The 27,981-nt window shown below is 41.6% G+C and overlaps 1 protein-coding gene across 5 annotated transcripts in view; it reads right to left on the bottom strand.

Annotated features, from left to right (window-relative positions):
- Window positions 1–24,416, bottom strand: part of CDK5RAP1 (CDK5RAP1 mitochondrial tRNA methylthiotransferase) — a 29,090-nt gene extending 4,674 nt beyond the window's left edge. The window contains exons 1-13 of one of the 5 annotated variants that reach the window (XM_084888566.1): window positions 24,332–24,416; window positions 23,496–23,683; window positions 22,651–22,981; window positions 20,795–20,898; window positions 19,610–19,644; window positions 17,374–17,474; window positions 16,926–17,136; window positions 13,552–13,672; window positions 10,314–10,544; window positions 9,979–10,076; window positions 9,069–9,124; window positions 7,410–7,540; window positions 4,370–4,519 (exon numbers count right to left, since the gene is read on the bottom strand). In XM_084888566.1, the coding sequence (XP_084744692.1) occupies window positions 4,370–4,519; window positions 7,410–7,540; window positions 9,069–9,124; window positions 9,979–10,076; window positions 10,314–10,544; window positions 13,552–13,672; window positions 16,926–17,136; window positions 17,374–17,474; window positions 19,610–19,644; window positions 20,795–20,898; window positions 22,651–22,960 (1,548 nt within the window). In that variant the 5' untranslated portion in view covers window positions 22,961–22,981; window positions 23,496–23,683; window positions 24,332–24,416. Of the gene's footprint in view, window positions 1–4,369; window positions 4,520–7,409; window positions 7,541–9,068; window positions 9,125–9,978; window positions 10,077–10,313; window positions 10,545–13,551; window positions 13,673–16,925; window positions 17,137–17,373; window positions 17,475–19,609; window positions 19,645–20,794; window positions 20,899–22,650; window positions 22,982–23,495; window positions 23,684–24,311 lie in introns of all 5 variants that reach the window. The other 4 variants (XM_084888567.1, XM_084888568.1, XM_084888569.1 and 1 more) reach the window with 4 other exon arrangements.
- Window positions 24,417–27,981: the final 3,565 nt, after the last annotated feature.

Consider the following 27,981-nt stretch of genomic DNA (forward strand, 5'->3'; position numbering starts at 1 on the left):
GGCTTCAGACCAGAGCAGCACACAATTAGCTCCACAAACAACACACACAAAGGGTGAACTCAGGAGGCACCAGAGCCCTGCTACAGCTAATTCCACTCCGTGGGGTCAACCCCCTCACGACAGCTCATCTGCTGTGGTCACAGCCAGTCATACCCACTGATATGCCAACAGCAATCAAGGCTCAACTGAAACAGGAGGATATACACAACCCACACAAAAGATACCTCTGGAGCTCCAACCTCCCAGCCAAGGAAATCTGCACCATTGGATCTCACTGGACACCCACTACATAAGGCCACACTGCCACAATGGAGACATAGCAGATGTAACTAACATATAGAAAATCACAGGGAGGCAGCCAACATGAGGACACAAAGGAACATGTCCTAAATGAAAAAAGAGGACAAAACCCTAGAAAAAGAACTAAACAAAATGGAAGCAAGCAATCTATTAGATACAGAGTTCAAAACACTGGTTATAAAGATTTTTGATGAACTTAGGGGAAGAATATATGAAATCAGTAAGAACTTGCATAAATAGATAGAAACCATAAAAAAGAACCAGTCAGAAAAGAAAAAGACAATAACTGAAATGAGACCCTAGCCAGACAGCTCTGTGTAGTGTTTCCCAAACTTTTGACATATGTGTACCCCTTCTATAATTTTTGTAACGCTGAGTACCCCTCGTACTCATGAGAACGTAGAATTAGGCGCAGCTAAGCACGGTGCAATGCATATCCCCACCGAACTCCGGTGCAACGCGTACCCCCACCAAACTCTTTCCATACCCCTGAGGGTACGCGTACCACAAAATCGGTGGTGGTGGACATTTTGGCCGTAAGGGTGTGGCTATTAACATGGTGACAGAAGAAGACAAGAGGACTTCTTGGAGACATTGAGACCTTCTACAACACCTCCATTGAGGAGATGCCCCTCAATGTTGCTGACCTCATCTGAGAGGGGCTGGCCTGCTACCTCATCCCAGCCAGGGTTCTCAGTCCTTGGCAGGCTGAGGAGGAGCAGGAGGGGGGGGCGGGGAAGGGATGGACATCTTGTCAATTTTTTTTCTTTTTTCCCCCCTTTGAATAAATGTCACTTTTTGAGGCAAAGAAGGAAAAAAAGAAAAAGAAAAAGAAAAAAGAAAGAAAGAAAGAAAGAAAGAAAGAAAGAAAGAAAGAAAGAAAGAAAGAAAGAAAGAAGATATATTTTAAAAGGTAGATGAAAAAACATTTTCTCAGACCAATAAAGTTTGAGAGGATTCATTACTAAAAGATCTTCAGTACAAGAAATGTTAAAGGAAGTTTTTCAAGACAAAGGAAATGATAGCAAATGCAAACTTGGATGTACACAGGGATTAAGAAAAGGGGGGTACATATAAAAAAAATTCTCATTTAAAAAATTTCTTTAGAAAATAATGTTCAAACAAAAATATAAATATATTTTGGAATATAAAGTAAAAATATATGACAGCAAGAGCACAAAAGATAAGAGGAAAGGACAAAAATACATTACTGTAAGGGTCTTATATTGTATTATACAGGTTGAGTGATGCCTTGACTGGGGTTAAAACAACTGGTCAAAAATCCAGCCCAGCTGGTATGGCTCAGTGATTGAGCATCAACCCATGTACCAAGAGGGTGCTGGTTCAATTCCCAGTCAGGGCACATGCCTGGGTTTCAGGCTCAATCCCTGGTGAGGGGTATGCAAAAGGCAGCCAATAGATGTTCTTTCTCATCAATATTTCTATCTCTCTCTCTCCCTTTCCCTTCCTTTTTCTCTAAAAAAAAAAAATCAATAAAAATGTTTAAAATAATTCAAAGAGCACATAATTTGCCCTTAGAAAATCAAGCTCTGACTTCATATATCCTTAAATATGACTACTAGTACATGTATTCTTAAGTGATCAAAGACACAAGAAGGAGCCCATGCCGAGACTGGTTTGGCTCAATGGATAGAGCGTCGGCTTGGGGACTGAAGGGACCCGGGTTCGATTCCGGTCAAGGGCATGTACCCTGGTTGTGGGCATATCCCCAGTAGGGGGTGTGCAATAGGCAGCTAATCAATGACTCTCTCTCATCCATGTTTCTAGCTTTCTATCTCTCTCCCTTCCTCTCTGTACAAAATCAATAAAATATATTTAAAAAAAAAAAAAAAAAAAAAGAAGGAGCCCAGCTGGTGTGGCTCAGTGTTTCAGCATCAACCTATGAACCAGAAGATGACGGTTCCTTTCCCAGTCAGGGCACATGCCAAGGTTGCAGGCTCAATCTCCAGTGTGGGGAGTGCAGGAGGCAGCTGATCAATAGTTATTCTATTTCTTCGAGTAAAAAAGGAGGTTAATAACAGCACTACCTCCAACGACTGTAGTGAGACTCCATGTGTTGATGACCATTAAGTGTATATTTCATGGCAGACGTAAGTGCTCATGGCAAACACCTTTCAAAGTATTAACCATCTCAGTAGCACCATTCATCAGCCACAGCTGGACAGAATCACTGGAAAATCCCTAACCTAAGCCAAATGATCAGGTTCCCACTCCTAGAAATTTGAATTGGGGCTGAGACAAAACTTTAGTCTGTGAATAGCTAATAACATGAAAATGCAAGAATTACATGCCAAAACCGGTTTGGCTCAGTGGATATAGCGTCGGTCTGAGGACTGAAAGGTCCCGGGTTCGATTCCGGTCAAGGGCATGTACAGTGGTTGTGGGTACATCCCCAGTGGGGGTTGTGCAAAAGGCAGTTGGTTGATGTTTCTCTCATCATCGATGTTTCTAACTCTCTATCCTTCTCCCTTTCTCTCTGTAAAAAATCAGTAAAATATATATTTTTTAAAAAAGAATTACAGGATTGCTCTATTCTGCCACACAAATGGAGAAGCAGGAAAAGCAGATATAAGGAGAAAAGAAAGTCTGAGCCTCAAGGGCATCCCAGGTTAGATAGAGTCCCTTCCAGACACATGACAGTATTCCTGCCCTTGGACTCCATAAAGTTTTGTACAAAAACAAAAACAAAACAAAAAAAAACCCTCTTTTTAGCTTAGCCTGAATGACTTGAACAAATTTTTCACTGTTACTCACTACCAGAGAGTCCTAACAAACACAAACACCAGGCATTGGTGGCTTTGATGCTGCCATATCCTGAGGGATGGAGCAGGAGTCTCCTTTCCCAAACCAGAACTCAGAAAAGGTCACAGAAAGGGCCCTCTCTCTTTTCCCTCCTCTCCACTGGCTGCAGCTTCACAAATGGTCAGGTTCCCAAACTCCCCCCTTATCCCATCTGTTTAGTGCTCTCCCCAAATGATGGCAAGGTCCCCAGGCTTGACCACAGAAGCCTAGAGAAACCACAAACTTCCTGACATTCACTACATTTTTAAGAAAGGATTAAAGACAGACAGTAATTTTGATTCTAAAAATACACATATGATACAGCTTCCAGAAAGATGGAGCACACATACTTTTCCCTAATGCTTTCACTTGGTACAAAACCATCCTTCAGAAATGGAGAGATCAAGACATTCTAAGATAAATGAAAACAAAGGGAATTGGCTGCCTGAGTGTCTAAAGGAAGTTCTCTAAACCAACGGTCACCAACCTTTCGGACCTCACAGGCCACCAGTGGTCCGCGGACCATCAGTTGGTGACTGCTGCATACAGAAAGGAAACAATAAAAGAGATTATTATCTTACTGAATCCTCAAAACAACTTGAGTTGGTACTAATGTTATCCCCATTTCACAAATGAAGAAACCAAGGACCTTTCCCAAGATCACGTAGTTATTAAATGAGAGAAGAGTAACTGAAGTGCTTGCTCTCTTCTTTAGGCTGGTGATTAAGTCTCTATAACCTAAACCCTAACCCAGGAATCAGATCCCAAAGTGTACACTCATATTCACACATGGAGTCTCACCTGGTACATCAGGAAGGAAAAAAAAAACATCTAATTGAGGGGTGGGGATAGTAAGATATGTACACAGATAATAATTTAATAATTAAAAAATAAATAAATAAAAAAGAAATTTGGGAAATTAAAAAAAAAAGAAAAAAGAACATCTACACAGAAAACTACCAAAAAACACCTAGGCCTATTAAATGAATTCAACAAGGTCACAGGACACAGATAAACATACAAAACTCAATTATGTCTATATTATAGCAATGAACATACAGACACCTAAAATTAAAAACAACAGCCAATTACAATACCTTAAAAAAACAAAACAGGAAATATGTAGGTGTACATCTAACAATACATATACAGGATCTGTATACTTGACAACTATAAAAACTGATAAAAGGAATCAAAGAAAATCTAAACAAAAGGGAGTCATACTGGATACAAAAAACAAAAGGTATATAGATACATATGGTCTCACCCCCTCCACCAGCACCAGCTGGGTACAACCCACAGAGGTCTTGTTGGCTTTCGTGGCTTCTTCTCGGAAGACAGTGATAAGTTCCTCCAAACGCCTTAATTTGACCTCTTCCAGGACATCATCCTTCAGCCTGTGATATGCCCGGGTCTTCTATGAAAAAAATTTTAAAGTGCAAGGTCACCAAGGAGCTATAGAATCCACAGCGGGAGACCATGTTCATTCCACCTGCAAGTTACAGACATGTATACAGGAAACCCAGGCCATAGCCCGAGGGTTCTCTAGTTCTGAGAGCCTTCTAAGAGAAAAAGGTAGCTATGCAGTGGAATCACTGTTTTTGCAAGGCCTACATTTTAAATTTAGCACATAAAAATTACAGACTCAAAACTATTTTCAACATTTTTATAGAATGTCCTAAGAATAAAAATTATATTTGTACGTATTCCAAGTTACTTAGTCACATGGTTATAAAGTCACAAGATGCAAAGCAGCCTATAGCAAAACAAATTATTATTTACAGATGAAACTGGTTTGGCTCAGTGGTAGAGCATTGGTCTGCGGACTGAAAGGTCCCGGGTTCAATTCCGGTCAGGGGCATGTACATTGGTTGCGAGCACATCCCCGGTAGGGGGTGTGCAGGAGGCAGCTGGTTGATGTTTCTCTCTCATTGTTTCTGGCTCTCTAACTCTCTCCCTTCCTCTCTGTAAAAAATCAATAAAATATATATTTTTAAAAAACAGCCAAAACCGGTTTGGCTCAGCCGTAGAGCTTCGGTCTGCGGACTGAAAGGTCCCAGGTTCGATTCCGGTCAAGGGCATGTACATTGGTTGTAGGCACATCCCCAGTAGGGGGTGTGCAAGAGGCAGCTGGTAGATGTTTCTCTCTCATTGATGTTTCTAGCTCTCTATCTCTCTCCCTTCCTCTCTGTAAGAAAATCAATAAAATATATTTTAAAATAAATAAATAAATAAATTTTTTAAAAAACAAATTATTATTTACACAATGGGATATTACACAGCTATTAAAAAATAGTAAGATAGTTTTATATATACTGATATGATTGCTCTCCAAAATATACTTTTTTAAAGATTCTTTAAATTGATTTTTAGAGAAAAAGGAAAGGAAGAGGGAGGGAGAGAGGAAGAGAGAGAGAGAGAGAGAGAGAGAGAGAGAGAGAGAGAGAGAAAGGGACAACGATGTGAGATAGAAACATCAATCGGTTGCCTCCTGTATGCGCCCAAAGTAGGGATCAAGCCCACAACCCAGGCCTATGCCCTGACCAGGAATCAAATTGGCAACCTTTTGGTGCACAGGATGACGCCCAACCGAGTCACACCAGTCAGGGCCCCAAAATATACTCTTAACAGAAATAAACAAGGTACAAATGAACTTTGGGGTACAAAAAAAATTCATATAAATATGTTTTAAATACATGAACTATCTCTAGAAGTTTGCAGAAGAAACTACTAAGAGCAGCTGCCTTCAGGGAAGGAACTAAAAAACTAGGCAACCTGGGAAGAAGGAAGAATTTCTCACTACATATGATTTTGACCTTTTGAATTTTATACAATGAGCATATATTACCTAGTTCAAAAAAAGAAAAGAAAATTCATCCTTGGCCAGCCAGTGTGGCTCAATTTGTTGGGCATCATCCCAGGCACCAAAGGTTGCCAGTTCAATTTTAGTCAGGGAACATACAGTGGTTGCGGACTTGATGACCAGTTGGGGGTATGCAGCAGATGGATGTTTCTCTCTCTCCCTCTTCTTTCCTCTCTCTAAAAATCAATAAACTATTCTTAAAAAAAACAAAAAGAAAATGTATCCTTGAAAAGCCTTTACATCATCCAACACCATGGTATGCATGCATTTTTACACACACACACACACACACACACACACACACACACACACACAGATCATAACAGTCCTAACTGGTTTGGCTCAGTGGATAGAGCGTCAGCCTGCAGACTAAAGGGTCCCAGGTATGATTCAGGTTAAGGGCACATGCCTGGGTTGCAGGCTTGATCCCCAGTAGGGGACGAGCAGGCGGTGACCAATCAATGATTCTCTCTCATCATTGATGTTTCTATCTCTCTTTCCCTCTCCCTTCCTCTCTGAAATCAATAAAGATATATTTTTAAAAAACCATAATACAGTTAGAGAACCAATGAGCTAAACAAAAGTATGAAATAAGAGAAAAATCAATACACCAAAGTCAATCAAATCAACCTGCCTTTAAGAGAACTACAAAATCCAGAAAAATATGGAGAATAGGTAGAGAATCCTACAATGTAATTCTCTTCAGGGCTTACTCGATTCTGTCTTACTAACAACTTAACTCTATTATAGACTTTCTTAAGTGCTTTATACATATCATCTTATTTAATCCTCAAAACAACTTGAGTTGGTACTAATGTTATCCCCATTGCACAGATGAAGAAACCAAGGACCTTTCCCAAGGTCACATAGTTATTAAATGAGAGAAGAGTAACTGAAGTGCTTGCTCTCTTCTTTAGGCTGTTGATTAAGTCTCTATAACCTAATCCCTAACCCAGGAATTAGATCCCAAAGTGTACACTCATATTCAATGCCAATGCCCATGGAATATGCTTCCATAACACACTGAAAACCTATTTCCCAAATCTAACATTATAAAGAATTCCTATGGCATGTTTGTGATTTTCATAGAAAATAAGCAACAGCTCCTTTGAAGCTTCATCCCTGAAATAATTCTGTAAGAGACATGAATGTACACACCAGCCACTGCCTACAGAACAAGAGACAGTGGGCTTTTAAATAAATGAGTTAGCTTGACTGATGGCAGCTGAGTTGACATTGGCTAAGGTCACAGGTTCATTCACTCATCAGCCAGCTTTCCTGAGCCCATGGCGACAGAGGCTCCTCAAACTCCAGCCCAAACACAAGGCAAGTTACCCCCAATGTGACGGTGGGGATAAGAAATAACATAGGCAATTCCTCCCTACCACCAAGAAAAAGGCAGCATTCCAGGACAGAAGAGTTACTCCCCCATCCCACGGCTCACCTGCCTCATGCTGTAGGCAAAGAGGAAGCCCATGTTGTACTGAACTTCCCGAAGCAGAGACACTGTCTGGAGGTGATCTTCCTCTGTCTCCCCGCAAAAGCCCGCAATGAAATCACTGCTGAGGCTCACGCCTGCGACACACAACAAAGGACAAAGGACAGCTGCTTACTTTCAAGAGAGGCTTTTGGAACTTGTAAGCTACAGAGGGAGGGAGAGCAATTGGAAGGGCTTTCCTGGAGCTGTTTAGTCCACGTGCAAGTGTAATCAGGTCAACGGGAGCGAGGAGGGGGTGGGCCTGGCTATCTAAAATGTCCCCGTGCCAGAGCCTGGCTTCTCAGGCTACGTTCCCCTCAGCACTAGAAAAGGTAGTTTCACTTCAAATGTGGGATTAAGAGCACAGTAGGAGTCCTCGTTTTCAAATTGGTCCTGTTTTATAAAAACATTGCAGTAACCCATACAAATACACTTTTGAAGTTAGCTTAACACAATGTTCATTTAAAATAGTAACAATGACTACTATTTACTGAATACTTACTAAGGGCTCCACATTACTATCTACTAGTATTTAACTTAACCTATTTAACTATCCCAAAAATCCAATGAGGTGAGTAGTATTAATTGCACTTTATAGATGAGAAAGCTGCAGCCCAGAGAACTTCCACATTATCCTGTCCCATCAAAATGAAGGTATTTAGGCAAAATACAAGTTACAATCATTAGAAATTTGGACAAAATGTCGACATTATCAACCAAATCTAAAGTAAAAGATTACAGAGTAATTTTATTAGAAGGTAAAAAAGTTAAAGATAAATAGGAAAGGAATAATTTCTAAGTACACATTTTTTTTTAATATATTTTATTGATTTTTTACAGAGAAGAAGGGAGAGGGACAGAGAGCCAGAAACATCGATGAGAGAGAAACATCGACCAGCTGCCTCCTGCACACCCCCAACTGGGGATGTGCCCGCAACCAATGCACATGCCCTTGACCGGAATTGAACCTGGGTCCTTTCAGTCCGCAGACCGATGCTCTACCACTGAGCCAAACCGGTTTCGGCTAAGTACACATTTTTAAAGATATCAATTGCCCCCAAAACAGAACTAATTCAGACCATATATAACTTTGCCAACTAACAGAAAAAAACAAGGTCTCTCCCATATGCTCAGAAACACAAAAACTATAGAAAATTAATCTCTTTAGCCTTGAGGTCATAAACTGATCCACATCTCTGAGTATTTCTAGCAAGACCAAAACATTAAAAATCAGAAAGAAGTAAAAGAAAGAGCCCTAGCTGGTGCGACTCAGTTGGTTGGAGCATTGTCCCATACACCAAAAGGTCGTGGGTTTGATTTCTGGTCAGGGCACATACCTGGGTTGCAGTTTCCATTCCCAGTTGGTATGCATATGAGAGACAACCAATTAATGTTTCTCTCTTATATCAATCTTTCTCTTTCTCTCTCTCCCGCTTCTTTTAAGAGAGAGAGTAAGAGAGAGAGAAAGAGAGAGAGAGAGAGTACGAGAGCGAGAGAGAGACATTAAGAGAAGCAAAATAAGTGTAAAGGGTGTCGCAGGTACTGCCACAGGTGTTGCCTGTATCTGATCTGATTGAGACTGTGGTCACTGTAATGTGCTCAGTAGAATACATTTCTTAAATGTACCTGGAATAGACTCTCTGATGTGATGAATTAACTCCACATAAGCTTCTCTTGAATAGCTGCAATAAAGAACAAAAAGAATCTTCTTTAAATTAATGTTATTAAAAGATAACACTATGAATTACCACATGTAATCACTTCTCACCCACACAGGACAGGACAATCAGCTAAACTACCCAAAAGACCTTATGATCCAAAACTTTACTGTAACCTAATTTAGGGCCTATGAATGTTTAGTTCAAGAACATAAATTATTTTAAATAGCCGTCTGCATTTAACTAATAATGAAGATAGATTAAACATTTCAAAGGACCTAGATGATTTTATATGCTCTCTGGTTCCAAGATTATGGCCAGAGGGATATCAAGGTCACCAAGAACAATTTGGAGGTTGTCAAGGACTTAACAGTGTTGTCAAAGGAGGTTGTCAAAGACTGAACTCAAGTCTGCCTGAGAATTCTGACTTTTGCGGGGGGATGGGAGGGGAGAGTGAAAGGGACAAATAAATAAATAAATCTTAAAAATCTTTGCCAATGTCAAAAACACTAGTTCCATACAGCTTGCCATCTGTCACATTCTCCTTTCAGCCTTTTGTCTGCAGCATTTATTATTCCCAAAGGAAGTGAACACATAGAGCTATACAAATTCCAAGACCTAAAAAACTTTAATGTTAAAATCTCAGTGTGCCACATGGTAGGTGCTTAATAATAATAAAAAATAAAAAAATAAAAACATGCTAAGCAAATGAAATGAGTAATCCAGTCCTTAGTCTAGTGAACAACAGCAAATTACAGTGTCCCTGGGTCTATTCACAGAACAAATATTTATTGAGCAGTTACTATGTGCTGCACACTATGCTATCATAGAATTTTAGACACTGTTTGCTCCTAAAGGAGACACTGAAAAGTCTGTACCCCCTCCGCATGGCTTCCAATACACGGCTGCTTCCACTCTGGGCTGGCAGGTGGATCTGTTTACAGATGTTGTCTCTCTCGTGAATCAGCTGCAGAACCTGGTCAAACAGAACACAGTAAAGGTCATCAAAGTCTCACCAAAGAATCTTACAGAAAGGAATACCATCCCCTCTGGCCTTTGCCAAAGTTAATTTTCAAGTAATTAAGAGGCTAATTAACCGAACTTATGAATTACCCAAATGCTTTGCTTTTGCTCAAACCAGGTTGTGTCTGTCCCAGACACAAATGCTTCGGATACTGATAGCAGTTTGCCACAGTTAACTGCCAACACTTGCCTCATCAGGAAAATCCTTGGGGTGGGGAGAAGTAAAACGAATCCGCATCTCAGGGTCTATTCTGGAGACCTGATCCAGAAGGTGAGCAAAACGAAGGCCCCCTTGCTTGGTTTTATAGTTGGTGGAGAAGCCACGGCTGAGGTTGGTGGACACGGCATTGTTGAACTGGACCTCTGAATTGTCCCGGTAACTATTAACATTCTGACCAAGCAGTGTCACTTCTTTCAGCCCCTGAAAAGCGGGAAATAAACGTTTTGGGAGCAATTTAAAATAGTTTGATAGCTTCATGCCATTAAAACGAAAATTCGCTGTGTCATAATGTTAACTTTAAAAAACAGGATACACTAAAAGCAATGTGGATCCTGGATTGGATCCTGAAAAAGAAAAATGACATTAGTGGGGAAAGTGGCAAAATCAGGAAAAAAGTCTGAAGTTAGTTAGTTAATAGTAATGTACCATACTTGGTACATTTTAGTTTTGACAAATGTACCAAAGTTAAATAAGATGTTAACATTTAGAGGTAACTCTATCTTTGCAACTTTTGTATAAATTTAAAGTTATTCCAAAACTTTATTTTAAAAAGTTTATTAAAACAAGCAAAGCAGGATATAAAACTAAGTAAAATGCACACACATATAAAAAGGCATAACAATCAAATACAAAGAGTTACGGGACAATTAAGAAAATCTGAGTATGAGTGGGCTAGGATTAAGATGATACCTAGCAATTTTGTTAATCTCATTAGAAGAATTAATGGTAATAAAAATTTCCTTATTTTTTAGAGATGTATTAACTTAAGAATGAAATGTTATGCTACTCTTTGAAATACTTTATCAACAACAACAAAAATAGGCAAGGCAATTATGGCAAAATGTAACAACTACTGCATTTAAGTGAGCCCTGGCCAGGTGACTCTGTTGGAGCCTCATCCCATGCATCAAAAGGCTGTGGGTTTGGCCAGGGCTCACTTAAATACCTAGGTTTCAGGTTCAATCCCCGGTTGGGCGGCAAACAGGAGGCAAATGATCTGTGTCTCTCTCACATTGATGTTTTTCTCTCTTTCTCCCCTTCCTCTCTCCCTAAAATCATTGAAAACATATTCTCAGGTGAGGAATTTTTTTTAATAAAATTACATTTAAAAATTTAAGTGACTGTCGAAACCGGTTTGGCTCAGTGGATAGAGCGTTGGCCTATGGACTGAAAGGTCCCGGGTTCGATTCCAGTCAAGGGCATGTACCTTGGTTGCGGGCACATTCCCAGTAGGGGGTGTGCAGGAGGCAGCCGACTGATAATTCTCTCTCATTGATGTTTCTAACTCTCTATCCCTCTCTCTTCCTCCCTTAAAAAATCAATAAAATATATTTTTAAAAAAAAATTTAAGTGACTGTTAGCTAGGGGCCCATGATAGTATTCTTTCTTTCCTGTGTATTTAATTTTTTTCATATAAAAAGATAATAAAGAGACTTAAAAAAAAGGCTGCTTACTTAAATAACGTTCAATCAATAACCATTGTTTGAATGAATAAACAACATTCTGTTAAAGGGAAATATTATATTCTCTTTGTAACTGTAGTCTAAAAAATCTAAATGAAAGAAACATCTTTTAAAAAGTTACTCTAGGCCTGGATGGTTTAGTTCAGTGGTTAGAGCATCAGCCCAAGGACCAAGGGGTCTTGGGTTCGATTCTCGGTCAAGAGCACATGTCTCAGTTACAGGTTTGATCCCCTGCCAGAGCATGTCAGGGAGGCAACCAATTGATGTCTCTCTCTCTCTCCCTCTCTTCCCATCATCCCTTTCACTCTCTCTAAAAAAAAAAAAAAAATCAATGGGAAAAATATCCTCAGGTGTGAATTAAAAAAAAACAACACTTGCCGAAACCGGTTTGGCTCAGTGGATAGAGCGTCAGACTGCGGACTGAAGGGTCCCAGGTTCAATTCTGGTCAAGGGCACATACATTGGTTTCGAGCACATCCCCAGTGGGGGTTGTGCAGGAGGCAGTTGATCGATGTTTCTGGCTCTCTATCCCTCTCCCTTCCTCTCTGTAAAAAATCAATAAAATATATTTTTTTAAAACACTCTATAAGTAAAATAAATAAGTGATTAACAGATCCTTTAAAACATAACGCAGAATCATCGTTTTCCACAAGTTAGTGAGCTTTGAGTTCACTAAGTTCACTTTAATGTTAAGTTCCTTTTGTTATATGCTAATACCTTAGAAAGGCTAGGGAGTGTTTGTCATCACCTCAGTTTACTGAAACAGAATTTCACTGTCTTGAGAGAGTGAGTTTGGTAGTGTGGAGTAGATGGGAGAGGAGAGGAAGGAGACAACTTCAGACCAGGAAGCACTTGTAGAGGTAGTGTATGGGGAACACCTTACAGTACCTGTGTGAGCAGTCAGGAACAAACTACAAAAACTGAGAATTTGAGGAAGGGGGAAAAAAGAAAGCACTGCCAGAGAGTAAGAAAGAAGGCAAACTGCTGACTTAGAACTGAAGGAGGGGCGAGCCTCCCTTGTCCTGAACCAACCAAGTCAGGAAACAGAGACTCCAGCAGAAGAAAAACTCCACTTTCCCACCTACTGTCCTATTCTGCACAGCTGGGAGGTTTGGGCTAGGGCTGAGGAGGGACCTCTTCAAGGGCTGAGGGATCAGCTCCCAATAGGAGGAAGGAAGTGGGATCTTCCATCTAGCCTCTATCTGATTCACTAGCCTCATCTATTCTCTGCCCAGTGGTAAAATTAACAAAAGATATGGGAGGTTTCCATAGAATAGACAAATCAAAAAATCATTCTGTAAAAAATTACTATGTGCCAGGTAGTTTAAAAACATCTAAACTACCACATCCTTCCAGTAGCAATCCTTCCAATAATCTGGCAAGAAAGGTATTATTTTATTTTTTTTCATAGATGGGGGAACTGTTTCAAAGAAGGTAGTTAAATGACCAGTGCCTGGGCACCAAGCCAGAGAACGGTGGAGTCAGAATTCATACTTAATCATCTGATTCTAAACTCATGCTCTCATACTCTCTCCAATCTTTTATGTTGACTCCTAAGAAAATTGACAGTGGATCTGCCTATAATTTGTGGCATCAAACCAAAGATGCACACCCATGTATTCTCTCTGGCCAGGTACGGTTTTAAACTTGTACAGCTTAAAAATAGCACAGGCTGGGAAACTAGAAAGTTGTCCTCATCCTTCCATGCACACACTCTCAGGAAGGAAGTCTGGAGAACTTTTCACCTGCTCGGAAAGCTTCCTCACTTCCTCGAGAATGGAGGTGACGGGCCGACTCCTCTCCCGGCCACGTGTGAAAGGAACAATGCAGTAGCTGCACATGTTGTCACAGCCTCTCATGATAGACCTGGGGGGGAAGGAACAGAACTCAGTAACAGCAGCAGAATGCCTTGGTCCAACCCAAGGAGCAGGTCAGAATTTCCTTGGTTATTATCCTTTGGCTCTAAATTCTCTTGACAATGTACTCACACTGGACCAATATGAGATCTAAGAAAAACTAAGGCAGACATTTTTTTATCTTTAAAAACTATTCTTTAGCCGAAACCAGTTTGGCTCAGTGGATAGAGTGTCGGTCTGCAGACTGAAGAGTCCCAGGTTCGATTCTGGTCAAGGGCATGTACCTTGGTTGTGGGCACATCCCCAGTAGGTGGTATGCAGGAGGCAACTGATGGATGTTCTTCTCTCATCGATGTTTCTAACTATCTCTCTCCCTTCCTCTCTGTAAAAAAAAAAAATCAATAAAATATATTTTAAAAAATAAAACCTGTTTTTTAACCCCAAGATATAAACCAAACCATAACTGGTGGATATAGTGATTACCCTGAGGGACCAATGGTGATGGAAGACATACCACATTTGGGCTTGCCACTGTTTATATTTATGTTTATATTGTTTGAACTTTCCACTTCTAGACCAGAAAAATAAATAAATACTATAAAGTGTATATAAGGAGCAGAGACATTGGGTTGAAAACACAGAGGTCTGCAGCCCTGGCCAGGTAGCTCAGTTGGTTGGACCATCATCCCGTACAACAAAAGGTTGCAGGTTCAATCCCCAGTCAGGGCGAGTGTGGGAAGCAACCAATCAATGTTTCTCTCCTCTCTCTCAAAAAATAAATAAATAAATAAATAAATAAATAAATAAATAAATACAAACAAACATATCCTTGGGTGAGGATTAAAAATAAAATAAAACACAGGCGTCTGCATTTCTCACATTCCTGGTCCAAATGCTAGGTATCTAAGTTAAGTCGTTTTCTTTCATTTGCATCCTGTATAATGAAAGCCTCAATTTATTGTAAGGAAATAATTACTAGTATGTATCAAAGATGTTCATTGAAGAATTGTTAAATAAATGTTAGTGATTATTTTTATTAAGCATTCTAACAATGGAGTATTGTTTAGCCATTAAAATGAAAATGGTTGCCAAAACCGGTTTGGCTCGGTTGATGGAGCTTCGGCCTGCGGACTGAGAGGTCCTGGGTTTGGTTCCAGTCAACGGCATGTACCTCAGTTGTGGGCACATCCCCAGTGGGAGGTGTGCAGGAGGCGGCTGGTCGATGATTCTCTCTCATCAATGTTTCTAGCTCTCTATCCCTCTCCCTTCCTCTCCGTGAAGAATAAATTTTATTTTTTTTTTAATGAAAATGGTTGGTAAACTTTTTCTGCAAAAAAGTATTTAGTAAATATTTTAGGCTTTGCAGACCATACAATCTCTGCCACATACTCAATTCTGCTGTTACAGTGGTGAAAGCAGCCGCACACCAAATGGGCACAGCTGTTATTTCAATAAAACTTTATTTATTAAACAGGTTGTAAGCCAATTTGCCAAACTCTGTTAGAGAAAATATAATGACATAAGAAATGTTCACCGCTTTAAATAACAAAAGGTTATAAAACCACCCGGCAGGCATGGCTCAGTGTTTGAGTATAGACCTAACCAGGTGCTCACGATTCGATTCCCAGTCAGGGCATATGCCTGGGTTTTGGGTTTGATCCCCAGTGTGGGGCATGCAGGAAGCAGCCAATCAATGATTCTTTCTAATCATTGATGTTTCTATCTCTCTCTCCCTCTTCTTTCCTCTCTGAAATCAATAAAAATATTTTTTAAGTTATAAAACCAATTATACACAGAGACATTTTTTTTATGAACAAACACATAAGCAAAGCATATACACATAAGCACAAAGGACAGGAGAGCAATGATATACATCAAAATGATAATAGTGTTTATCATTAGGTAGTAGAGGTATTTAATTCTTACTTTCTTCTTTATGTTTTTCTCTTTTCCAGATTTTCTTCAACAAATATATACTATTTTGTCAATTACTCTTTTTAACTTTAAAGATCAGGGAAGAGAAAAAAAAATCAGGAAAGCCTATGTGATAAAATAAAAGTATAGAAGGGAGGGGAGGAAAAACCTCATTTTATGTATATGAATACATATTCGAAAAACACTTCTCACTGTATCTGGTTTGACTCAGTTGATAGTCAGCCTGCAGAATGAAGGGTCCTGGGTAAGATTCTGGTCAGCAGCACCTACTGGTTTCAGTTTGATCTCCACCCCTGGTTGGGGAATATGAAGGAGGCAACCAATCGATGTGTCTCTCTCCCTCCTTTCCACTCTCTAAAAAAATCAATGCAAAAATATCCTCAGGTGAAAATTAAAAATTTTTAAAAAACACTTCTCAAAGAATTATACAAGAAACGACTAGCAGGCCACCTCTGCAATGTGGTCTAGGAGATGAAAGGTAAGAGGAAATATTATACATCATTTTTTGTCTTTTATACTGTGTGTGTGCATTACATTTTTTTTTTAAGTTTTCATTCATTTTTTTAGACAGAGAAAGGGAGAAAGAGAGAGAGAAACAATGGAAACAATGATTGGCTCCTCCTGCACACCTCCTACTGGGAATCAAGCTTGCAACCTGGGCATGTGCCCTGACTGGGAATTGAACCAGTGACATGGGATGACACTCAACCAATTGGGTCACACCATCCAGAGCTTAATTTTTTTTAATGTAATAACATTAACATGTTATTTTTATTTTTTATCCTCACCCAAGGATATTTTTCCATTGATTTTTTTTTTTTTTTTTTTTAGAAAGAATGGAAGAGAAAGGGAACAATAGAGAGAAACATCGATGTGAGAGAAACACATTGATTGATTGCTTCTTGCACAAACTCCAATAGGGTCCTGTGCCAGAGAGGAGCCTGCAACCAAGGTACATGACCTTGACAGGAATCAAACCTGGGACCCTTTGGTCCACATGCCGATGCTCTATTCACTGAGCCAAACTGGCTAGGACAACATGTTATTTTTAAAGTGAGAAAGAAGCCAAAACCGGTTTGGCTCAGTGGATAGAGCGTCGGCCTGCGGACTGAAAGATCCCGGGTTCGATTCCGGTCAAGGGCATGTACCTTGGTTGTGGGCACATCCCCGGTAGGGTGTGTGCAAGTGGCAGCTGCTCAATGATCCTCTCTCATCGATGTTTCTAACTCTCTATCCCTCTCTCTTCCTCTTTGTAAAAAATCAATAAAATATAAAATAAATAAATAAAGTGAGAAAGAAGTTTACTCGTCTCTTGGTCAATGACTCACACAAAAGCAGAAGTAGCACTGGGGCTCGTCTGGACTGGCATGACATCAGCATAGGTCTCATCCAGAGAAAGCAGCACGTTGGCAGCTTGCTGGCCTGACTCAGCAACAGTCAGCAGCCGAGGAAGGTCCCGATAGGCATCTGGGCCAGCCAAAATATCCACCATTTTCTCCCGATTGAGGATCTCCTCCTTCAGTCTCTCAGCCATGCAACCTGGAGGGAAAAGAAATAAGCACCTGTTCCCAAATTCACTGGGTCTCCTGGCTTCTCACTACACATTATCTCCAGCTGGATTAGAGGCCAGGGCACAGACATTAAGTACAAGAGTTGCATGAGGTATATAAGATTTCTTCACACACTGGGAATCTGGCCTCTAAGAGAAACCCTAGTACATAAAGCCACATGGAGCCCAAGTCTCAAAACCCACAAAATCTGCAAATTGCCGGATACCTAGAATCCCAATCTTCAGAGGTCCTCGGGAGCGGAGCCGTTTTGTCTTCAGGGCTTTAAGCTGATGCAAACGATTCCAGATGGTTTGTTCAGCCTTCTCCCTACAGAGACCAAGAGGTAGACTTAAGTCTGCAAATACCGTAAACTACATAGAAATCTAAAAGAGGACAATGGGAATAAAATAAAAACCTTCAACGCTTTAAATGAATACCCAACCTAAAGGGTTAGGGAAGGTAGGCCGGGAGCCGACTGAAGAAGCACCAGTTGCTATAACATTCCCAGAATGACGCCCTTCCTGCCCATCTCCAATTCCTGACAAGGCTTTAAGCCAAACTCAGAAACAATCTACTTCACAAAGCCTTCCCCGATGCTGTTGGAGAGTTTACCCTCCTTCCTTTTAACTACTCTATCACTTTAACTATATTTTCCCAGTACTTAGCATTTATCCTTTATATTTTTTTTATTTTTTTACCTAGTGCTTTTCACCAGATGTTAGAGCTACTTATATATTTATCTTAGTTCCCATATGAGACTAAGCTCCTAGGCTCCATATGAAGGAAGAGGTCATTTCTGAATCTCCCAAAATACCTAGCTCTGTGTCTTGTAGCAGAAACAACCCTCTGAACAAAAACGTTGGATTAATTGATAGTATACCCAGTTGAGAAAACATTAAGAATAACATGCCTTCTGGGAGCAGCCAAGCCCGGAGCAGCAGCTGCCAGGCTGGGAGCGGCCAGGCCCGGAGCAGCCGGGTCGGGTGCGGCCAGGCCCGGAGCAGCAGCTGCCAAGTCCAGAGCAACTAGGTCGGGAGCGGCAGTGACCAGACCCGGAGCAGCTGGTTGTGGAACGAACCAGAGCAACAGAGGCCAGGCCCGGAGCAGCCAGGCCCGGAACAGCTCGCTCCTCGCCTGCCCCTGCCCCACGGCTGCCTCTCAGACATGGCTGGAAACTTTTGTGGGAACTTGAGGGTCTGCTGAATCAAGTGATGAAGGCTTGGATCTGGATGTGTTGAGTTAGTATAGCGCTGGGGTGTTGATCTGTGAGTGCCTTGTGTGGGGTCTGGATGAGGCTGGTTGACCTATTTGGAAATGTCTTTTGTGTGAAATGTATCATTGGGCATGTGGAGGTATTATTGATATGAGAAAATGCTAAGTAACAGATTTACTATCTGAAAAGGGATTTACTATTGCGGAAAGGGAGGGAGGAAGAGACTGAACATAAACTGTGCACCTATGGATGAGGACAATGGGGGATGGGGAGGGGGCGGAGGGTGGGGTGGGAACCTGGGGGAGGGGGAAGAAATGAGGAACCTTTGTAATAACATGAACAATAAAGATTGATTTGAAAAAAAAAAAAAAAGAATAACATGCCTTGTACATAGAAACAAAGTATGAAAGATATTATGTTCACCTCTAATGGATACCACTCACGTGTATTCAGAAGAACTCACTCCTCCAGCCACTAACTGCATCCTAACCCTTACAATGTGAACATCATAAACATGTGCCATTAGCCACAAGAAAAACCGTAGGAAAATTTGGGTGACTCAGCATACTCTCAGTTTCCTCATCTATACAGTGAGTTTGATAACATCACCTAACCCACAGAGTTGTCGTGAGAATTAAATTATTTTAGTGCATGTAGGGTATAGTGCTCAGCACAGGACCTGACAAACAGCACATGCTCAGCAAATGTCAACTAGTTCTATCATTACTGTCTCCAGTGCATAAAATTGCAAAGCCATTGGCTCATCTCCACAGGTAGGACAGCTTGGCACTGTTAACTCTGGCATCCTATATAACAAAAGGCTAATATGCAAATCAACCGAACTATGGAAATACTGGTCGCTATGATGCACACCAACCACCAGGAGGCACACATTCAATGCAGCAGCAGCCCCCTGGTGGTCAGTGCGCTCCTACAGGGGGAGCACCACTCAGCCAGAAGCCCTGAGCCAGGCTCACGGCTGGCAAGCACGGCAGCGGTGGCAGGAGCCTCTCCTGCCTCTGTGGTAGCACTAAGAGCTAAGGATATCCAACTGCCAGCTGAGGCCCGCTCCCCGAAGGGCACAGGTCTAAACCATCAATCAGACATCTCCCAAGGGCTCCCGGACTGCAAGAGGGAGCAGTCCAGGCTGAGGGACTCCCCTTATCCGGCCAGGTGCATGAATTTTGTGCACCGGGCCTCTTGTTATTATAAGATATATTCACTCTATAGGTAAAGAACAAATTCCCACCTGATAGAGCAAGTGACAAGGAGGATCACATCAGCCTGAGGAAAGAGCAAGGGGAAAAAAGAAAATTATGAAATTAGCCTTGTAGAATCACTGCCCATGACTTTTTTTTTTTTTTTTTTTTTTTTTTTTGCTTATAAATTTTTATGCAAAATATACTTTTAAAGAAATGTAAAAATCTGAGTACTTCATCATCAGTGAAAATGAACTCCCATTAACAGATACCCAGTTTCTGTATTTGGTGATAAAAAAGCTTTGGAATTAGATAATGGTCATGGTTATACAACATTGTGAATATTATTAATGGTACTGCATTGTACATTTAAAAATAGTTCATGTATGCAAAAGTCAATTCACTACATTATACACCTGAACCTATTATAATACTGCATGCCAACTATACTTTAAATATTTTAAATGTTATCTTTTTTTTAAAAAAAGAAAGAAAATGAACTACATAGTAATGCCATGATAACAGAGCTTATTAAGAAACCAAAATCTGCCCTACCCAGTTTGGCTCCATGGATAGAGCATCAGCCTGTGGACACAAGTGTCCCAGGTTTGATTCTGTTCAAGGGCAGATGCCAGAGTTGTGGGCTCGATCCCAGCCAATCAATGATTCTCCTCATCATTGATGTTTTTATCTCTCTCTTCCTCTCCCTTCCTCTCTGAAATCAATAAAAATATATATATATTTTTTTAAAGCCAAAATCTAGCAACTTCCAAAATGTTAGGTTAGAGATTTAACTGAAGTCCATATGTTTTGACATGGTATTAGATCTCATTTTCCACATATTAGACAAATATCTTTTATTGTGGAAATACATTACATTTACCATTTTAACCAGTTTTAAGTGTACAGTTCAGTAGCATTAAATACATCCACCTTGTTATGCAATTATCGCCATCAACCTTCCAGAACTACAACTCCATACTCATTACACACTATTCCCAACCCTGCCCCTGCAGTCTATTTTTAATTTAGTTCCTTGCCTGAAAGTGAGCATCACCATAAAATTTTCAAAAATAATGAAACAAATATAGACCTTCGTCCCATTCTACATACTTTACTCAAAAGAACTCACTCTCACCAGGCCATACCCTGTTCCTGAAACTGCATCTACAAATTGGCACAAATGTAGAGTTTAGCGTAGATCCAGGAAACAGGGAAACAGGCAATACGTGTACCTCTTGGAGATTACTGGTCCGCAGGTAGCCACTCTTCTGTAAGATGGACCAGGCTATCTCTGTGTCATTCACATTCATCTGGCAGCCATAGGTCTCAAGGTAGACTGCAATGAGAGGGAGAGTCCATGGTAGGCAGACAAAAAGGGATCATATGTCTCAAAGGTCTCCTTCCCAAATGTCCCAGAAATATTTGACACAACTGGTTATCCACTAAGTCCTCTGTTGCCTCAATTCTAAGACACTATTAATTACCAGATGTATCACCAAATTAATGACAGCTTTTCAGAACAAAAGAAATACTACATTATATACACACACCAAATATAAGCTGTGTCACTTAAAATATGGGGAAAACATGCACCTAAGCATCAGGAAATCTACCTATATATATAAAAGTCTAAGTAACCATTCAACCAGTAGCTATGACGCGCACTGACCACCAGGGAGCAGACGCTCAACACACAGGCATGGAAACATGGAACAGACTGATGAATCTCAGAGGGAAGGGGGGAGGGTAGGAAGAGATTAACCAAAGATCTTATATGAGGCCCGGTTCACGGATTCATGCACTGGTGGAGTCCCTTAGCCTGGCCTGCTGGGATCAGGCTAAAACCGGCAGTCTGACATCCCCCGAGGGGTCCCAGATTGCGAGAGGACACAGGCCAGGCCAAGGGACCCCACCAGTGCATGGGGGCCTCTAGAATAGCTATAAAAACAATAAGAAAAGCAGGGATTAGCTGTCAGCATTGATTATCAACCTAGAAGAAAAACACATTTAAATCCACATGTAGCCTTGGCCAGGTAGCTCACTTGATTAGAACATCATCCCAATATATCATGGTCAAGAATCAAGCAATGAATGCATAAATAAGTGGAACAACAATAACCAGATGTCTGACAAACAGAGATGATAGATAGATAGATAGATAGATAGATGTAGATATAGATGAGACGAATTTTTATACTAATGTCCAACTATAGGTGACAAATTGAGAAACATCATGGTATAGAACAAATGTGATATTTTGTACCAATGTTTTAAAATTTAATTATAAATAATGTAGTTTGGGAGAAAATGTTCAATGAAAACAAATTAAAAATAATTTTCACCTTATGATTGCAACCAAATATTTAAGAATTATAAAGGGAAATAGTTTTTTGAAACAGAGCAAGAGCAAGGGGTGAAAGGTCTGATTATCCCTTAATTTCTCTTCAAACTTTTTTTAAAGTATTTATCTGATTGTATAATGTTTCTAAGGAACATTATACAATGTTCTGCCTAAATATAAAGAGTGAATTTCTACAGCACCAATTGTGAAAGCTGCCTTATAACTTAAGAAATCTAAAAATTAGAACAGAAAGTACAGGATTTCCAAAAGTAACCGAAGAGAGGACTACCGAGGACTCTATGCCCCAGTTGTGTGCACCAACACTGTAAGTTCCTTCAGATTAATGTTACTAGATGGAGTTTAATGATTCCCTAGCTTAGCAAGCCTTCCCACACTGTTAAACTTCCAAAGCCAGGTATGTAATAAAGAACTGTTAAGAATCAGGCCATGGGCCGAGATCGGTGTGGCTCAGTGGATAGAGCGTCGGCTTGGGGACTGAAAGGTCCCGGGTTCGATTCCGGTCAAGGGCATGTACCTTGGTTGCAGGCACATCCCCAGTAGGGGTTGTGCAAGAGGCAGCTGATCGATGACTCTCTCTCATCGATGTTTCTAACTATCTCTCTCCCTTCTTCTCTGTACAAAATCAATAAAATATATTAAAAAAAAAAAAAAAAAAAGGATCAGGCCATGGATGCTGGAAAAGAGCAAAGCAGAAAGCCCAAAGAGAGACAAAAAAATAAAACCAACCTTTTCTCTGCCTTCCTAAAAGTTCATCCACTGTGAGATATGGGGGTGGGTCCTCCACGTCTGCAGAAGCGGGCTTCTCTTGAGGAGCTGAAGCACTTCTTAAAAAATGCTGAAACGTCGGTCCAGTAGCCAGCCTGAAGCTGAAATCCTTCCGCGCTCCATCCTCCTGCCGCCCCTCTGGACTGGGACATGCGGTGCCGGAGAAACTGCTGTGTGCCCTGCAGGTCCGGGGCAGCAGCCAGGACACAGAGGCCAAGGGCCCCCACCCCAGACACCTCTGTGCGTGGAGGATGCACTGTAAATGATGCATGGCACTAAAACAGCTCAAAGTCTGCAAAAAAATAACAGGCATCATCAACATTTATTGAACACAATGCACAGGGCACTACTCTAAGTACCTCAAGTAGCTAACACCTTTAACAATAGTATCCCTATTTTTACAGGTGAACACTGAGGCAGCTTGCTCAAAATCACACAGAGGAGTGCCAGAGATGAGATGCAAATCCAGGCGGTGTATTTTCAGAACAAAGGGGTGGGAGAAATGAGATGAAAAGCCCTGACAAAATAAAGTAGCACCTTGCACAGGAACAATTCCAAAGGCTTTAAGCATATTTACTCATTAAATCTTCACAGCAATCCTAAGCAACACAGTAGGTTAGCACTGTTCCTGCCTAAAGTACTAGCAGCATATACAGCAGGAGCAGTGCTAACCTACTTTCAAGTGTCAGAGAACAGCAGACTTTTAGTGTGAGCCTTGAAGTCACCAATTTCTGCCCCTTACTGTGTTACCTTGGGCAAGTCAAATTCCTGCCTCTGAACTGTAAAAGAATAAAAGTAGTACCTACCTCCCAGAGGTGATGTGAGCATTAAAGGAGATTTTTAAAAACCCAGCTTGGCATACGGTAAGTGTTCAGTAACCACATCTGCAGCCCACATCCCCTCTCGTGGTGGGTATAGAGCCATGGTCGGCAAACTGCGGCTTTTTGGCTCCTTGAGTGTGGCTCTTCCACAAAATACCCCAGCCTGGGCGAATCTGTTTTGAAGAAGTGGCATTAGAATAGGTTTAAGTTTTTAAAAATTGGCTCTCAAAAGAAGTTTCAATTGTTGTACTGTTGATATTTGGCTCTGTTGACTAATGAGTTTGCCGACCACTGCTCTGGGTGCTTCCATTTCTTCGCGTGTGAAATAGGGGTAACAGAACTACCTCTATGTCTGTTGCAAGGATCAGATGTGATTCTACACATACAATGTTTGCATAGCACAATAAGGGGCTCAGAAATAATTGGTAGTCGACAAAAAACACGGGACAACAGCCTCGTCTCAGTATATATAAACATAAACAATAAAGCATCCCAAACATTTTATTGGGTGGTTACAATGCGGTGCCAAGCGTGTCCCATTGATCACCGTATTCAATCGTCACCGCAACTCTGCGAGGCAGATTCTAGTATCATCCCCACGTCACAGGTGACAGAGCTAAGGCTCAGGGTGAAAGGGTGACCTGCCTAAGGTCACAGCGAGTAGGCAGCGGTACTGGGGTGTGAACCCCGACAGTCTGACACCAGGGTCTGCACCGGGACCAGCAAGCCATCCTCCCCGCGAACACCGCGCATTTCGGAGCCCCCGCACCCCTCCTGCCTCCGCGCGGGTGCGCAGCGCACCTTCCCCCGGCGCCGCTCACCTCCCGCACCTGGAGCGCCCGGTTCCCGGCGAAAGTTCTCACTTGACAGCTGCCGGCGCACGCGCGACTTCCGTTCCGACGCGACTTCCGTCCGGGTGGTTCCAACGGAAGTGCCTCCTCCGAAAGGTCCGGGTGGGTCCAGGCTCCTCGCTTTGAAAAACCTCCCCAACTCGCTCGGTGAACCTTACGATCCCCATTAGCGGGCATGCGGCCACTGAGCGCTTAAAATGTGATGAATGCGAGTTAAATGGGCTATAAATGTCGAACAAATAATGCAAAACGTCTCCTCTTTTTGTAGATATGTATGTTTTTATTGATTTCAGAGAGACGAAGGGAGAGAAACATCACTGATGGGAGAGAATCCTTAATGGGCTGCTCCCAGCAAGCCCCCCAACTGGGGATCTAGCCCCCAACCCTGCCTGTGCCCGAAGGGGAAATCAACCGTGACCTACTGATTCAACCAGAGCAATACCTGCCAGCCTCTTTTTGCTTTTTAATGTGGCTACTGGGAATTTTTAAAACACATAGGTGGCTCACATTCTATTCCGGTTGCACAACGCTGCCCTATAGGTTAAAGAATTCCGGATTCACGTCTCCAGTCTGCACCCCAGCTGGAGTTACAGATCCATGCATAGTTCAGCTATCTAAGTGGTACCTGTCTAATGACCATCGTTAATGCAGAACTCTTCCTTTGCACACACACATCCTTACCTAAAACCTGTTCCTGCCCAATCTGACCATCTCAGTGAATGACCCACGCATCCTCCCAGTTGCACTAGATCCATTAGTGACTAGGAGAAACTGAAGAGTCATTTTGTTTCCTTTCCCTCAATCCGTCATTAAGTCCTCCCGTCAGCTCTAACTCAAAAATGTCTCAAATCTGTCCACTTCCCATTTTTCTATTCTGCCCTTGCTCTTGTTTCCTACAGACTATTTCCCACACAGAGCCTAAGAGGGTTTATTTGTTTGTTTTGTTAACTCAGATCACATCACCCCTATGCTGAAAACTCAAGGTGGCTTGCAAAAAAAAATCAGGTTTCCTCTTGTGTCCGAGGAGCTGCATGGTCTGGCCTCTGTTTACTTTTACTTCTCCAACCAATTCTTACTACTTCTAGCATGTTCTGTCTAGATGACTAAACTGCAGCTACATAATTTTATTTTATTCCTTCAATATTCCCAAATACATGTTTATCTTGGAGCCTTTGTACTTACTATGCTCTTTCTGGAATGTTCTCCTGAAATGTTTAATGGCTGTCTCCTTCTCATCTTTCATGTTTCAACTTAAATATCATTTATTCAGAGAGGCCTTCTCTAGCAACCCCATATACATTGTTCCTGTCACTATCACATCATTTTCTTCACAATACTTGTCAATATGCAAAATAAGCGTTTGGGGTTTTTTGGGGGGTTTTTGTTTTTGTTTTTGTTTTTTTTTGGGGGGGGGAGGGTGTTTGCTTTTTAGTTGCTTGCCTAATTCCCAGACTTTTAGCTCCTTGACAGCAGGAACACATTCTCTCTTGTTCACTGTAGTATCCTCAGGCTGTAGTCCAGAGTCTAGTTCAATGAAGGGATTAATAAATATTTGTTGAATAAATAAATGATTGTTTTATGTCTTCACCTGGGTTCCCCCGAAGCAGACCCTAAGACACAGATTTGAATGCATGTAGGTGATCTCAGGAAACACTGCTGGAGTAGTCAGGGAATGAGACAGAGTAAGGGAGGCAGCCAAAGCCAATCTGATGCCAAAGCACTATTCTTACTAATTCAAGAGTCAGGCTGGTTGGGTTCCCATTGAGACTCTGATGCTTACAATTATAGCCATGGCCAAGTTATCCCTACTGACTGACTCCCAGTTTCATTGCCTAAAAAGTGGATGCTGTGTGGAGAATACACTGCATTGGGAGTGGGAGTGGGAACAAATCAGAAGAGCATTTAGGGAGCTGAGCAGTTGTCCAGAGTGTGAGTCCTGGACCAGTGTGGTGGCTGGGTGCCATGAGGATGATGGAAACAAACCTGGATTTCAGGAATTTGAGCATACTGCAAAAATTTTACATGAGGTGGGGCAGGCACTGGATGGAGAGCCCACAAAGGGAGAAAATTGGAGACATCTGTAATATTGCCGACAATAAAATAAATATATTTTTAAAGTTTACACTGTGTTCTTAGATGGTTGCTGGGTGCCAATTTGATCAAATATACAAAAGGCAAACACAGGTCAAAAATTGTATTATGGTTCTTGTTTTTTTACTGTGGTTCTCCAGATAATTTAAGATGTGATCGAGTTGTTCGGTGGAATTATCAGCACCATGAAAGTTTAAAATATCAGAATTCCTCCTGAAAAAGTCTGAAACTCTAGAGACAAGTTCCTGGACACCCTGGGATCTAAAGTTTCCCAGTGGAGAAATATTCAGGTTTACTGTCGAATTTTGTACTGCACAAGGAAGATGTCCTGTCCTAATTTGGTCAGGGGGGAGCCCCATTATGGCGGCAGCACCTACATCCTAAAATAAGTTATGTTGAGGGTATTAGCCTCCCACCCACCACAGAGAGGGAAGAAAACATTCCTTCTTCTTCCCTGATGACCCCCTAGCATTGAGCCTGTCCTTCCAGGCATAGCAATTTCCATATTTTTCACCATGGCTCTTCCCTCTTTATTCTCAGTCTTGTCTTCTTAAAATCATAGAAGAGAGGAATTCTAGAATAGAAGAAAGCCACTTTTAGAGTTTCCAATGCAAAACTCAGGGAGGATTTGAATCCAGGTCTCCTGGCTTCTTATAATAGAACTCTGTTCTTTCAAATCTGGACCTTCTGCTAGCAGTCTCATGGGAAGGTGACACCTTCTCCCTTTGTGGCCAGAGCAGGAGGCAGCCAGTCAGAGAATGTTAGAGCTACTCTTTACCAGCTCTAATTACTCCTGGGGCAAATAGGGCAGTATGAGGGGTGTTCTCTGGTGCCTATTATGCTGTCTCCCCCCCACACACACACACACACACACACACTACACACACACACACACACACACCCCATTCCCAGCATCTCTGTTATCCTTCCCCCAACACATACTAACCCATATGGGTGGAGGGACCATTGCCCATCATCACTCACCACATTCCAACCACAAGGGTCCACTTTCAGTAGCCATGTTGTGGAGGTGTCGCGCCTTGAGCAGTGAAGGTGATGAAAAATAAATCCTTCACCAGGTGTTTGGGAGTGCCATGTTCCATCCTGTGCTCCAAAAGGAATGAACATAAAATAGGCCTAAAACCAACCGACAGCCTGGACCAAAACCACCCAGCCAAACCCAGCTCCTAAGAGTCAAACTGCAGTCAATGTGCAGTCTCAAAAGCATGAAAGCAAATGCCTGTTGCCATGGCCACTGAGATTGGGTTGTTTCTCCACAGCATTATTGCAGTAGCAGCTGATCTTTAACATGCTCCTTCAGAAGGACATCAGCTTCAGGTCTCCTGAAACCTACTCTCACCTCTAAGCAGGTCAGATCCCCACTGGCCTCTCTGCTAGCTCCATGTGTCTGCCCAATCGCATTTGATTCTGAGAGCTTCTGCTGACTTACTTTCCCCTGCACATGGGAACGTGTCAGTCTGGCTACCAGAAAAGCAGCTCCTGGCTCCAAGGACAAGAACAAAGTAGGT

Source organism: Pipistrellus hanaki, assembly GCF_964339955.1.
Source record: "Pipistrellus hanaki genome assembly, chromosome: 6".
In the NCBI taxonomy this organism is placed as follows: Eukaryota; Metazoa; Chordata; class Mammalia; order Chiroptera; family Vespertilionidae; genus Pipistrellus; species Pipistrellus hanaki.